Source organism: Pristis pectinata, chromosome 26, assembly GCF_009764475.1.
Source record: "Pristis pectinata isolate sPriPec2 chromosome 26, sPriPec2.1.pri, whole genome shotgun sequence".
In the NCBI taxonomy this organism is placed as follows: Eukaryota; Metazoa; Chordata; class Chondrichthyes; order Rhinopristiformes; family Pristidae; genus Pristis; species Pristis pectinata.
Genome location: NC_067430.1, coordinates 20,385,475 through 20,398,901, shown reverse-complemented (window position 1 = coordinate 20,398,901; position 13,427 = coordinate 20,385,475). Strand labels below are relative to the sequence as shown.

The window sequence follows — 13,427 nt, the reverse complement described above, 5'->3', positions numbered from 1 at the left end:
CAGCAACTGCAGTTTGATAAATATCAAAAAGCAAAGAACTGCAATACAATAAAGGCCTTGGGTTTAAGTATAACTAGAAATGTTAGCTTTTCCCTTCAAAGCTTGTGGGACTATATACACTCAGGTTCATTAGTCTAGATTTGTCTTATTATTGCAGACAACCTCATGGGATCCACCTCTTCCAAAACCTAGCCATCTTCTCAAAATCAATTCATGTCCAAGCTTGCAGTCAGTCTTTATTCTTTTCTTCTGTTCATTCATGGCATGTCTCATTCAGGAATCATTCAGAAAAGAGCACTGAGGGAGAACCATTTCTGCTTCTTTCATGTTCTTCAAAACCACCATTGAAGCCAGTCTTTAGCAAAAGCAATTTATCACCAACACCAAGGCAGTAGGCATGTGCAAAAAAATGCCAGTCCTGTCCTGGAAAAAGATGCTAGTTCTTTCATTAAAAATAAAGATCTGGTGCTAGGTTTGTACACTTTTGCATTTTCTTCCTCCAGTATTTTAAATCCAGTGTTGTGTGCATGTTAATTCATGATCAACAAGTCCTCAGATTGTGAAACATTTTATTAAATCTTCCATATTGTAAAATACAACTGAACAGACTTGGCTGCAATGCTACCCTGGACAAGCTTCGTAACCGTGTGTTTAAGTGGGGCACTATGGCCAAGAAGCACTTCTTTGCATTTTGGTAACTGTTGGGCACTTAAGCCCCAGTGACAGTAACTCTGGCACAAGGCTAAACAAGAATTGAGGCTCAATAAAACATTAAAACTTGCTGGCTGAAGACATTAAGGCACCTGCTCAAGTTTACAATTGCAATGTCATCTCAACTGATGGTTAACTGAACTCCATTAAATATATAGAAAAATGTTGGTAGATATACTGAACTCTATAGTGATGGTTAAAATTCTGATCCAAGACCCAATGCCCATCTAACAAATTCATCCATACTTCAGGTTAATTCTGCAATTTAGCAGGAGGGTAGGTAGAGGCAAATTATTGGTTTTGTTTTTCCCTTTTACATGGAAAGGCAAAGCGAATGAGCATCAGGAGTATAAAATTGACATTCAAATCATCAGAACAGACCAACTGCAGTGGTCTTTTCAAAATACCCATCACCAATTTATTGTTCAGTTTTCCTACAGTGCAATACAAAGGCAAGTGCTAGACAATCTTAAACATTCATCCAAGACCACCACTAGGAGAGTACAGGGAAGCCAGCCCATCTGGTACACTAGACCAAATAAGAGCAGCTTACTTGCTGCTTGGTATAGCCATTAGGAATGGGCATGTGTTCACAATTCAAGAACTGTACAGATGTTGACAAGGATTTTTTTTGAAACATTGTGCAGAAAGAATATTGATTCATGAACTTAGGTCAACAACAATTCAATTACTAATTTAGGGCTTATTGTGAATAAGGTATTTAGCAAGCTGAGGGCCAAAGTTACTACTGCAGTAATTGCATATTGTAGGTTTTTCCTCCTCCTGCTCAGAAGTGTCCTTTACAAAAAAAACACCATCTTGTCACACATCAAGCTTTATACATGGTTCATGAAAGTCTATTTCAGGTGAGCAGGTCACAAATTTCCAGTGGAGATCCAGATAAACCTCAACTTACATTTCAGGTTCAATCTAGGACAAACAGATAAGGCACAAGACAGTCAAAAATTCTTGGCTTTTTTGTTTTTGGAAGTGATAAGGCAACTAGCACATTAAGTAAAAAAAAACACATCATTGCTCAAATCTAGTGTTGCAAATTTAAGTTAAGGAGGAGTCTTTGTACTTCTGTTGAGCTCATAAGGATGGATTTTTAGTAGACCACACCTATCATTAATTACTATAACAGATCATTTGACCACAGCCTTCCAATTTCCTTTGTTCAAGGAACAGGTACAGAGATGGAATCCAAATAAGTCTCCACTTGAAATGAGGGGTAGAGGTTGGCAACTAGTTCATGTAACCTCTGGAAAAGAACCTCCTCTGGAAAAGGCAAGTTATAAACCAAAGCTCAAATATCAAACAAAACTAGAATAGGGCAAAGATCTTCATTTTCAGAACATACTTATGCTTCAACTGAATGAAGATATTTAAAATATCTACATGAAGGAACACCTTATTAGTGAAGAATCCTCAGGTTCTATTATAACCCACGGATGCAACAGGCAATACTATTGTTGGTGACTAGCTGTCTAATCTGTGCAACCAGACTGAAGTAATTGTTTGCACCCCTTGTCCAGAATATTCAAGGTTTGATGTACAGGGAAACCATACTTCCATGTGGCACTCATGATATATTACTCAATCTTTGGCCAAAACAAGTAGAAGCCAATTCAAAAATTGCAGACCACAACCTGGCTTCATCTAAAAACCGTCAACTGGATGGGTTTCAAACTGTCAAAAATTAGTGCACTTTAAAATGAGCATTACTGGAAAGTGGGAAAAAACCATGCTCGCTCAGTGAGACAACTCCATTGAAGCTTGACCATGATCAGGAATTGAATTTTGTGGCAACTTCCTTATTCAGGCTAGCAAAAAAGGCACAAAAGGATCAAAACATTAGGACTTAAAGTTGCCTGAAGGAATTTGGTCCCACTGAGTTAAAGATGGTGCTAATACCAATTAAAAGAGAAACTGCCACTCAAGTTTAGTACGTGATGGATGAAGATCAGGTGACAAAGATCAATACATAATCTACAACATTCTAAACTCCTGATCATACTCAATTTCCTCCCATTTTTAATAATGTTAAAGCAGAGAAATGAATTTTTAAAAACAGTAGATGTTGGGTCAAAATCTTGAAGTCCACCTCCAATTTTCAACAGGCAAGAATGTGGTTGGTCTTATGAGGAGGTCTGCCAAACTGCAAAAGGAAAAAAATAGTTGAGCCACAAGATTATTACACACAATGCTGGACAATTTCAATGACTACACATTTGTTAAGGAAGCAAAGGGTAGATTCAGCAGTGGGGAAACATTACTGAAGTGCCCACATTGAAGCTTTGGTCACTTTCACAAGCCTTTAGTACATCATACAGTCAACATTTAAGCTCAGTGGCTGTTATGACAAAGGTTTGTTGCAAGTCACCAATCTCAACTCAGTAATTTTTAAATCAAGGTAAGCCTGAACTGCCTTTATTGCCAGCCTGAATTGGACACAAGTGCTCATAGGTCAACTTAGCAAGCCTCTTAGTTAAGTCAACCACACATGGGGCATGGACTAGGAGCAATCAGAAGGGATTTGTAAATTGGCCAATTTGTCCTGACAACCTGCATTTCATGAGTATTTTCACCATCTTATGAATTCAAATGCCACAAACACATGTTTTTGGGGGGGGTCCTCAAAGGGCAGATTAGAAATTGGAAACAGGAAAGATAATGGGAAGCAAACTAGACAAACATGGATACTCACCAATTATGATGATTATGATGATCAAGATGACAGCTATTAATATTGCCCACATCTGTTGAAATAAAAGTTGAGCCTAAATAATATTCATGCAGGAGCTACTTTTGCAAATACAATGATATTAAAAACCTCAATTCTGAATCCTTAGAGTACAGATCTGATGTAGCACAACTTCATTCATTCCAACTTTGAACAGGGAACCTTGTCTATTACTCAAGTTCAGAAGAGCAGATGTCTTGACTGACCAATATATCCTCATAATAGAAAAAAATTATCCAAAAAAGTGCAGGAAGAATGTGGCAGCTCACCACAACATTAACTTGCTCCAGCAGCTTTCTGGGGGAGGGTGTGCAGGCAGGCAGTGGGGAAGAAAAGTCAATATAAATAGACTATCTGAACAGTGCCCCTCCATGTAGTAGCCAGCATGGTGTTCAAATAAAACCCAGTTGCAAGTCAGGATCGCTGCCAACCAGAAAATATCTACAAAGCAAGAGTTTATATAAAAAAAAGCACTTAAGCAACTGGTTTAAAATAATGCCCTACCCCGGGAACAATGGCTGAAGATAATTGCCAATGGAAGAATTACAACCTTACCTTACAGTTCTTCCACCAATATTTGCGTTTTAGTTTTGCTGCACTGGTCTCAAACTGTGACGCTCCTGCTTGAAGCGCATCAGCTCGGTCATCCAGTTCTGTAAGTTTCTGATCTCGTTCAAGGACTCGGTCTACATTCACTCTCATGATATCCACAACCTGAAAATATTGAAACAGAACAGTGGGTACAGGAAAAAAAGGTCTTATTATGAATCTGAAGCAAAAAGCCAATTGGAACTTTATAGCCTTGCATCTCTGGTACCATTCTGATAATGTGCCAAAAACAGGGACCAGAAGAGTTGTTCTTGAGGTACAACCGTGTGTTAAGATTTCAGGTAGTAACTGGGAAGTCGGGGGGAGGGAAAGAGTGCAGAAACTAAAACAATTACCTGGAATGTACTGCTTGAACAGTGAAGTAGTAGGATTTATTAGTGACTTTCTAAAATGCACATATCAGAAACATCCTCAAAGTCAAGAAAAAACATCCAGGCAGCAGTAACTTAATGGTTCAAAAGCACATTAGGCTAAAGGCATAATTCTGTGGTTTGTAATTCTGCAGCACTCTCTCAAGATACCCTACGATGTCTGGTGTCAAGCTGAAAAGCGTGGAATGAAGTCTAAGTTTTAAGGGAAAGGTGTTCAACTAGTCTAGTTGTGAAGTACATGCACCTCAAGTCTCAGTTCCTCAAATTAGCTGGACAAAGACTTCCAGGGAGAATGTAGTAGTAACAAGAAACAAAACAGATAACTGGAGAAGTTCCAGCACAAGCAGTGCAAGAGATGTAATTTCTACATCATCTATATAGGCACAAGTAATTTGTACAATTTCTATGCAGCTTGTGTCTTAAGGCAGAGCGAAATCTTATGACCATCTTCAGCAGGCACCTCAATGCAAAGACATTACCAATACAGGTCTTATAAATCCTCCAAATCCACAAGATAAACAAATCAATACCAGTGTCTTCAGGTCAAGAGTTACACTCAGATGACTAAATTGGGCAGGTCATAATCATTTGCATACTGGTATTAAACTTCTGAAGCAGAGTACAGGTTAGTATTAGTATCCATGTGTACCAACTTAATCTGTCTGTGGTCTAACTTTGGGTAACTAGTTCTTTGTTGGCATCAGAACTGGAGATTTCTGCCTGTTACTCATCTCAAATTTTGGCTCAGTTTCTTCCACTAACATAACCTGGTTTGTTTCCCCTTTCCCAGTTCTCAAACTTAACATTAAGTCATTCCACAGATGCTACCTGACCTGCTGACCATCTGTCATGGCAGGTTACCAAGGGGACCGAAAAAAATTCAAGGATGTGCTCAAAGTTGCCTTTAATAAATGCAACATCGTGATGGGCTCTGGGAATCTCTGGCCCATGCCTACTCAGATGTAAAGGGCTATTTGAACTGATATCGAAAACTACAAGGGCACAGAAACCCTGCATCACTTGACACATTACTCTTCAGCCCACCCCATGAGGCACTTCCTGCCCCATCTGCAAGAGTCCTTGGTTCCCACATTGGCCTCTAACCATATAAAGTGTGGAAACAAGTCATCCTCAATCCTGAGGGACTGCCCAAGAAGTGATTGCAAAGGGTTGGAGACTATTGAAAGAGGGGCAATGTTGTGGAATTTAAGGATGGCATTTTTATTGAGGCTTTTGGTCAGCCAGAGGGATGAACAAATGGGACCACTCAAACATTGGGAAGATGATAGCTGGTGTAGTGTACCAGGCCAGGGAAGTAGATTTTACTGTTCAAGTCTCTAAATCAGCTCAAATTCCATAATAATAAATTCCATGTTCTTGGTGCATTCAAGACAAGTTATCATATATTCTATTAGGCATTATGCATCCTTCAACCATATAGTCAAAGCCCAAGTATGATGCAGAACACCAATATGCTCAAGGAATCACTCATTTGCTGAAGAGCATTAGTGAATCAGTTTCAAAACCTGACAATGTTTTGGTTCCTCAGACCCCACTTGTAGCTTTTCATGACATTGAGAATGCACCTCAACTAAAAATCAGGTGACTGAATCCCCAGTATATCCACCCTTTTTGCTCCCCATTAGTGTAAAACACAAATAGGGTCACAATAGCAGATCAGTCACCATGAATGGTAACCCCATCACATCATCCATGAGGAGCACTGGACCAAAGCTTTTGAAAGTTTACTAGAAGTATTTACCAGGATGTTATCAAGGAAAAGATTTGATTACAAGGGAGACTGAAAAATTTGGAAGGGCTCCCTTTAGAACAAAAAAGGCTGAAACAAGAGGTTTGGATAATAGAAAGGAGTTGATTAAACAACTGAAAGGTCTTAGTCAAAGATCTAAAAAATATTTCCACTCACAGCTGAGATCTGAAATGCTGCAAAAGTCAGGAAAAGATTTCTAATTTTAAATTATTGGACAGTTACTGGAACTTGGGGTTGTAAAGGTGAATGCTTTGAACTAATACAACTGCTCTAAACAGGCTGAATGGCTCCTGATGCACATTTCTAATGACTATAAAAACATGGAATTCACCAACTGGCAAATGAAAGTGGTGAAGATACACCAAGTTGCTAGAAATTTCAGATTCCCTTGCAGGTCACGGAGAGTCTTAAAGTGCCATTTGCAAGCAACTCTTGACAATCACAGGCCAACAAGGTCAGCTTAAGGAGCACCAGCAACAGCTGTCTAGTTCAGCTCAAGATGTGAATCAAACCATTTGGCTTTAACAGCCACCCAAAGGCAGATAGAAATAAGAAATATGCTAAACCTAAAAACTGTAGAGCTACAGGCAGGAGTGGTACCAAAATTAATGGCTGTTTGAGCCGGCACAAGTTGGGGCTGAGTGGCCCCATGTCAGTAATGACTGAAGGAATGTTAAGTATTCAACAAAAACATGTGTTCACAACCTCAGGCTCCAAACATTAATTTGTTTCAAAGTAAAGGGAAGTTGGTTTTGAAAGTTACTGTCACTTAACACTTGGTTCACTAACCAAAGGACATGAAAAAAGCATCTTCCAAGTACTTTTAAACCAAAGGACCCATCAACCAATACTGTGTCCTCAGATCAACAGTCCTCTATTTTGCCCAAGTAGATTAACATGTTAAGCCACTTGCATCACACACTATAAAACTGGAAATATTATTTAACAGAACATTGTTGATTCCAGTAGGAAGTAGAAGGGCAAGAAGCAAGCACCAAGATTTTACCACAGTCCCCACTTGGGCCAGGTAAAAACATTGCTGGACAGTCAAGTTAGCAAGAATCCTTAACACCATTTTTTCACTGGACACTGAGCCTCATCCATTTCAGGCCACAGCTGCTGCTTCCATTTTCATGGATAGCAGATATTGCTCTGAATTAGTAGCCCCAATCTGTAATTAATTCACTATGAAAGTCCTCATGAACTGTAGATGCAAGTGTCCTCTAATTACATTTTAAATATTCCAACAATTAAACAAATTACTGCATTGGGACATGGTTTCTTACCTCATCTACTTGTGCCTGGGTCTGCTGCAATTTCCGGTTGCTGCCATAGGGTCCTGGTGCAACAGGAGGAGTGTTTGAGGGACCTGGGGCAGACCTGTAAGAACAGAATATTCCCTCAGTTCACCACAAATTGTTGCTATTTTAGCTACATGGAAAGAAGATTGAGAAGTCAGGTTCATCTCATTTTTCTGTTGTACAACAATTAGCTTACAAAGTTATCCAGCATTGATGATGGCTCAGCAGTGATGCCCTACACAGTTGAATAGTCTGAATTACCACTTGGAAATATGCTGGATCTAGTCCACAAAACATGAAAGGGAGTGTTAAGATTAACAAGATTTATATCTGGAAATTACATTACTGATTACAATGAACACGCCATTTCCATTAAAAGTTATAGAAGTTCAAAACCACAAAAAGTTGGCACTTACATAAAATTCACAATTCTAGTTTGAAACAACATACCAGAAGCAATTTGATGTGATTGCAATTCAATCTTGTGTCACTAGAGGGAGAGGCAATCTAGCAACAGTTGGGCTATAGAACTGCAAAGCTCTGCATTATAAACAAACATTTCTCCATGGATAAACAGCTCAATATTTCATGTTTGTATTTCCTACAGTACACTAGCCTGTTATTATTCCTGGATTTCACCCACCCATCAGGTCAGTTAGAGAAATACAAGATTGTAGTACACAAATCTGCAAGACTAATTCAGCAAACTGTCACATGAAAAACCACCTAGATTGATAGAATGATTATGATCCTAGATACCAGTAAGACTAGCTTCATCTTGATTTCAACCTTTAACAGCAGGCTCTAAACGGGAAACCACCAATTCCACTTTAAAAGTTAGTTCAAGAATACATGCTGGCCGGGATCCCATTCAGAACTGCACTGAGACCTTAACAGGGGATTAGTTCAGTGCCTCATCTGAATGAGTGCTGCATTGAGTATATTCAAGATGACAGTAGATTCCTCAGTACTCAAGGAGGATACAGACCAGTGGGAAACAGAACTATCACTCAATTGGTTCAGACTTGGAGCAAACAGGCTACTGTTTTTTCTTGGACTTGTGTTTTGCAGTAATAATGATGGTAACTTATTCCATTAAACCAATCTGTTGGGATTTTTGACATAGTTCAATACTGAAATCCCCCAGAAGCTGTTAGTGATTTAGTACTTCTCTAGAAGCTGGACTGTTTGCAGCCTTCTGCATTGAAAAATAGGCAAAAATTACCTTGTATAAATTGTGTGCAGTTCTGGTTGCCTCATTCCAGGAATGATACGAAGGCTTTGGAAAGGGTGCAGAAAAGGTTTACCAGAATGCTGCCTGGATTAAAGGGCATGAGCTACAAGGAGAGGTTGGACAATGGGGGGGGGGGGGGGGGCAGGAGAACACTCCAGAGTCAGAGGCTGAGGGGAGACCTGATAGAAGTTTAGCAAATTGAGAGGAATAGATAGGGTAGACAGGTAGAATCTTGCCAGGGTAGAAATGTCAAGTACTAGAGGACATGCATTTAAAGTGAGAAGGGAAAGTTTAAAGGAGATATATACACAGAATGGCAGCTGCCTGGAACAGGCTGCAGGGATGGTGGTGGAAGCAGATACAATAGTGCTGTTAAGAGGCTGTTGTTAAATAAGACAAATATGCAGGGAATGGAGTGATGTGGATCAGGTACAGGCAGAGGAGATTTAGTTTAATTCAGCATCATTTACAGTGCAGACATTATGGGTCAAAGGACCTGTGCTGTACTGTTCTAGCATGTGAACTGAAGCTAGTTGTAAATTTGTCTCAATGAATACCTTGCACTATGCAACTCAGAATGCAGCTTTTAAAGCAATTACTACTACTTGGCATACCAGCCCTCAAAGTGTATTGCAATTTCTTTGAAATTAATGGCTGACATTTAACTGGTCTGTCTTCATCTTTACAGCCATGAAGATGAATATTTTAATGTGACTAGCTGCTTAACCAGCTCTGGAATACTAAAGATCCCCTGACAGCAACAGATGGTTGAAAGGGAAGTGCTTAGCACAGATCAGTACACTTGAGCTTGGAGATGTGGTAATCACTGAGGCTTTGTTGTTAACCACAAATTCTGGGCCAAAAGTATTTGTGCTTGGGTCTTAAGCACACATCCCTAACAATAAGCAGGAGTTACAGGTGGAACTTATTTCAGTATTCACTTCAAGCAACTGTTTCTGATCCTCAACTTCAGAGATTCAGTAATTTCAGGCAGTCTAAGAGATCAATGGCAAACAGGCTAGATTCACCAGGTAGATTGTTTGGAGATTGAATATCATGAGCAAAGTCAAAATTCAATGCAGCTCATAGCAATTCAGTTTTTTTTAAAAAACCAGGAGGACCGAATGAATTTTACAGCACAAACAGCCCTATGGTGTTAACAAGCTTAACTCCAATACATGCACCCTCTTCCTTCCAGAGAAGGACATAGGTTCTTACTGCTCCATTAATGCTTAGCTCAAACTCCTCTCCACTAGTCCCAAACAAATCTAATCATCTTTCAATGATTTCTTTTCAAACCATTCACTTGAACAAGTTGTCTCTCAACTTTATAAAACAGTTCAGGGAATTCTACACATCCTACCCACGAGTCTGACATAGCATTGTTCCAAATGAAGTCTGAAAAAAAGTTGCCAACTTGTGCCACCTGTATCTACAGGAATTAAAGTCACCACATTCACACAAGGTGTTTTGACATCTTGAACTTAAAACCAAAACCCTTCTGAATTATCAATTCCTTTCCCACAAGGGGAAAAGCTGGACCAGAACAACTTCTAGTGAAAAATTCCCCATAGGTTGGGAGACCTGTCATTTCTTATTCAAAGTACTGCTTCATATGAAGATTCTAAATGAAAGTTGGGCACATTTCAGAAGTGCTTTTGTTAAATAAAAAACTTCATACTGGAGAAATCTACTCCTTACCCTGCCATAAGTGCACCAAATTCAAGGAATGTGGAAAAACTAAAAATAATTTCAGCCGACTCTGTGCAATAGTCCAGTGGGTTTCAGTTTAAGGACTTAGCTTAGTCAGTACCTCTTGCGTAGAGAATTGGTGTGGATTTTAGAAAAGCTGGACCTTTCAGTACCATGTACTAATATTCCTTGACCAGGAATCAGTAACAAGCCTGGGCATTTTCATTGTTGTTTGTGAGAACCCAAGATGCATTTTGTTTGTGGATGGAAACTATAGGCATCTCAGTGGCATCGAGGGAGAGAACTATTTTGACATCTGCTGTACATTTGTTATAATTGGACTAACAATAAACTTAGGATTCAGACAGGCAAGGCTTGGTCAGTTGTCTTCTCATAACTGGTTAAGTATGCAAGCTAGCAGCCAATGAATAAAAACCTAAGAGGGAAGAGATCATGCTGAAGGAAGCAAATTTAAAGCAATCATGAGCATTTCCCCCAAAGGCATGTATACATATGCCATTAATACTACTAGCAGGTGGGGCCCCAAGGAGAAGATGTAATCTTATGCCTTACTCCTGTTTTCAAATTTATTAAGAGCACATATTAAAGACTGGACCAGGAAGGAAAGCAAGCTGCTGGCCTTTGCTTTTAAGTGCATGTGAATTTAAGCACACATTTGACAAAAAGCTCAGTTCTGAATTAACCAGTTAAAGCTCTAATCAACTTTTATGCAACAATTGTTGAGGTGATTGGAAAACTTATGAATGAGTTACTGATGTAGACAGTGAAGGAATTGACATTTAGTAGAGTTAGAATTCAGAAACAATGAAGCTCCTCATCTATTTGGTGATCCTACTTTGGAGTCAGTCTCCAACATCTCCTGCTCTCACATCTGCATGGCTTATTCAAGAGAACAGACTAAATGAAAGGTGCCAAATTCTTTACATTAGCTTAATATTCAAGAAAGATGCCTTGAATGGAAGGGTCAAGTGAAGAGCAATTTCAATACATGTAACAGAAAGGTCATGCAGAATTCTATAAGACTGTCAAAATCATGTAGGAGACACCAATTCCCATCACTATCCTGCAGCACAAGTCACCAACAAAGCCAGCCAACATTTACCTAAACCTCATTGGCCTTTTCAGAGAAAAGCCATCTCAAAACACTGCAGTCCAAGTGAAAACATTACTCCCTCTGCCATGTTATTAGGCAGAATGCCAGGAATTAAAATTTGCTTCATCACTAGTGTTACCAGGATGCCCATATTAAGTATTGGTTTATTATTGTCACTTGTACCAAGCTACATTGAAAAACCTTGTCTTGCATACTAATTGTACAGATTAATTCATTACATAGTGCATTGAGGTAGTACAGGGTAAAAAACAGTAACAGGATACAGAGTAAAGTGTCACAGCTACAGGGAAGTACACAGCAGGTAGACAATAGGATGATGTGCAACTTGGAGATGTTGGATACCTTAGTTCTAGCACTTCGTAATGGAATGTGTACATCTATACTCAAGTCTTGCCACTGGGGGACAACATTAAATGCTAAGACCAACTCAGAGCAGGAACTTCACATTCATTCAGTAAACTGAACAGCAATCTTTCTCTAACTTTACATGTCAGCCATGATTAACATGGAGAAAAGAGATGGGACCTTCTAATATACCTACAAGTGAATAATTCAAATTGGTTGGGTCTTTCCCCAACTTGATGTTCCAAACCCCTTCATAGTATTTGGCAAATCTTGAATGCACTTCAAAGAAAATTCAATGTGGTGTTTTTTTTTAAAAAACAAGGTATGTAACGAAGTGAAAGGTCAAGTTGGAAACAAGCAGAATAAAGGTATCATCCAATGCCTGAACAGAGTGTTGCCCTGGTGCCTCTGAATAATAAAAGCAAACACCCAGCTCAAAAATATCCCACTACACTACCTGCAGAGTTCAATGTGAGCAAAAAGGGCATCTTTGCTTTTCCCCAGCCAAGTGAAGAAACTGGGCCCAAATCCTTCCTACTCAGCATTTTGCTTGTTAGAAATCAGTTGGTCTGTATCTGTCACATCTCACTCCTAACCACAAGCTGTTTGATGCAATTGTAGCATGAAGCCCAAGTCCAGCTGAAATTTATTCTACAACTGTCCAAGTGTAAGCAAGAAAAAAAATCTCACTTTAGGATGGACCCACTGAGTCATGGCTGACTACACAACTTAAACTCAAGTCATGGATAAAACTGTCCTCCAGGGCCAAGAAAATCCAAATGATTCCAGCAGGGTGGGGATGATAGAAGTGGTGGTGCAAAATTTATTAGATTGCCCAAAGATGCCATCTTTCTTACAGATATACTCTCTTCAGCTTGATTAGATCCCATAATACTACACTTCAAAAGGCAAGAAAACTCTGCTCCAAGCTGCAATTACTACAAAGCAGACTTGCATACAGATTAGCTCTGCATTACAAAGAACCTTAATGTGTAAATATCATTGTAAAAGTAACAGGCTTTCTGAAATCCTGGAGGTGTAATAGGTGCATCAAAACAAATCTTCAATGCATTTCTACTGTATGACCAAGAACAATGAAAATGCCATAACATAGATGCAAAGTAATCTCATCACTGACTCAAAACTAAAGATTCAACATCTAGTAGGCAGCCAATTTTGGATGTCAATTTCAGTCAAAACCAACAGAAATTTGTTACATTGCCTTTTGAGATGGAGAGGGTGGGGTACTTCATTCCCAAATGATATTACACACAAACTGTGGAATCTAAGTTTACATGCTGGAGCCCACAAGGAAGAAATAGGAGTCCATGCTCTTCAGCTCAATGCAAGTCAAGACCGAACTATGTTACCCAAGAGGACCTGTGAACCACTGTGGTATTTTAACTTATGCCAAATTTACCCATCAACTATACTCACTAACTTGAATCCTGGTCCAGCAAGCCTCAACTGTAACATTTCCATTCTACTTTTCAAACCCTTCTCCCCCATACCTTC

The 13,427-nt window shown here is 39.3% G+C and overlaps 1 protein-coding gene across 1 annotated transcript in view; it reads right to left on the bottom strand.

Annotated features, from left to right (window-relative positions):
* Positions 1 to 552: 552 nt before the first annotated feature.
* Positions 553 to 13,427, bottom strand: part of LOC127583229 (vesicle-associated membrane protein 3-like) — a 32,392-nt gene continuing 19,517 nt past the window's right edge. The window contains exons 3-6 of the mRNA XM_052039000.1: positions 7,492 to 7,585; positions 4,010 to 4,168; positions 3,419 to 3,470; positions 553 to 2,869 (exon numbers count right to left, since the gene is read on the bottom strand). Of these exons, the coding sequence (XP_051894960.1) occupies positions 2,850 to 2,869; positions 3,419 to 3,470; positions 4,010 to 4,168; positions 7,492 to 7,585 (325 nt within the window). The 3' untranslated portion in view covers positions 553 to 2,849. The remainder of the gene's footprint in view (positions 2,870 to 3,418; positions 3,471 to 4,009; positions 4,169 to 7,491; positions 7,586 to 13,427) is intronic.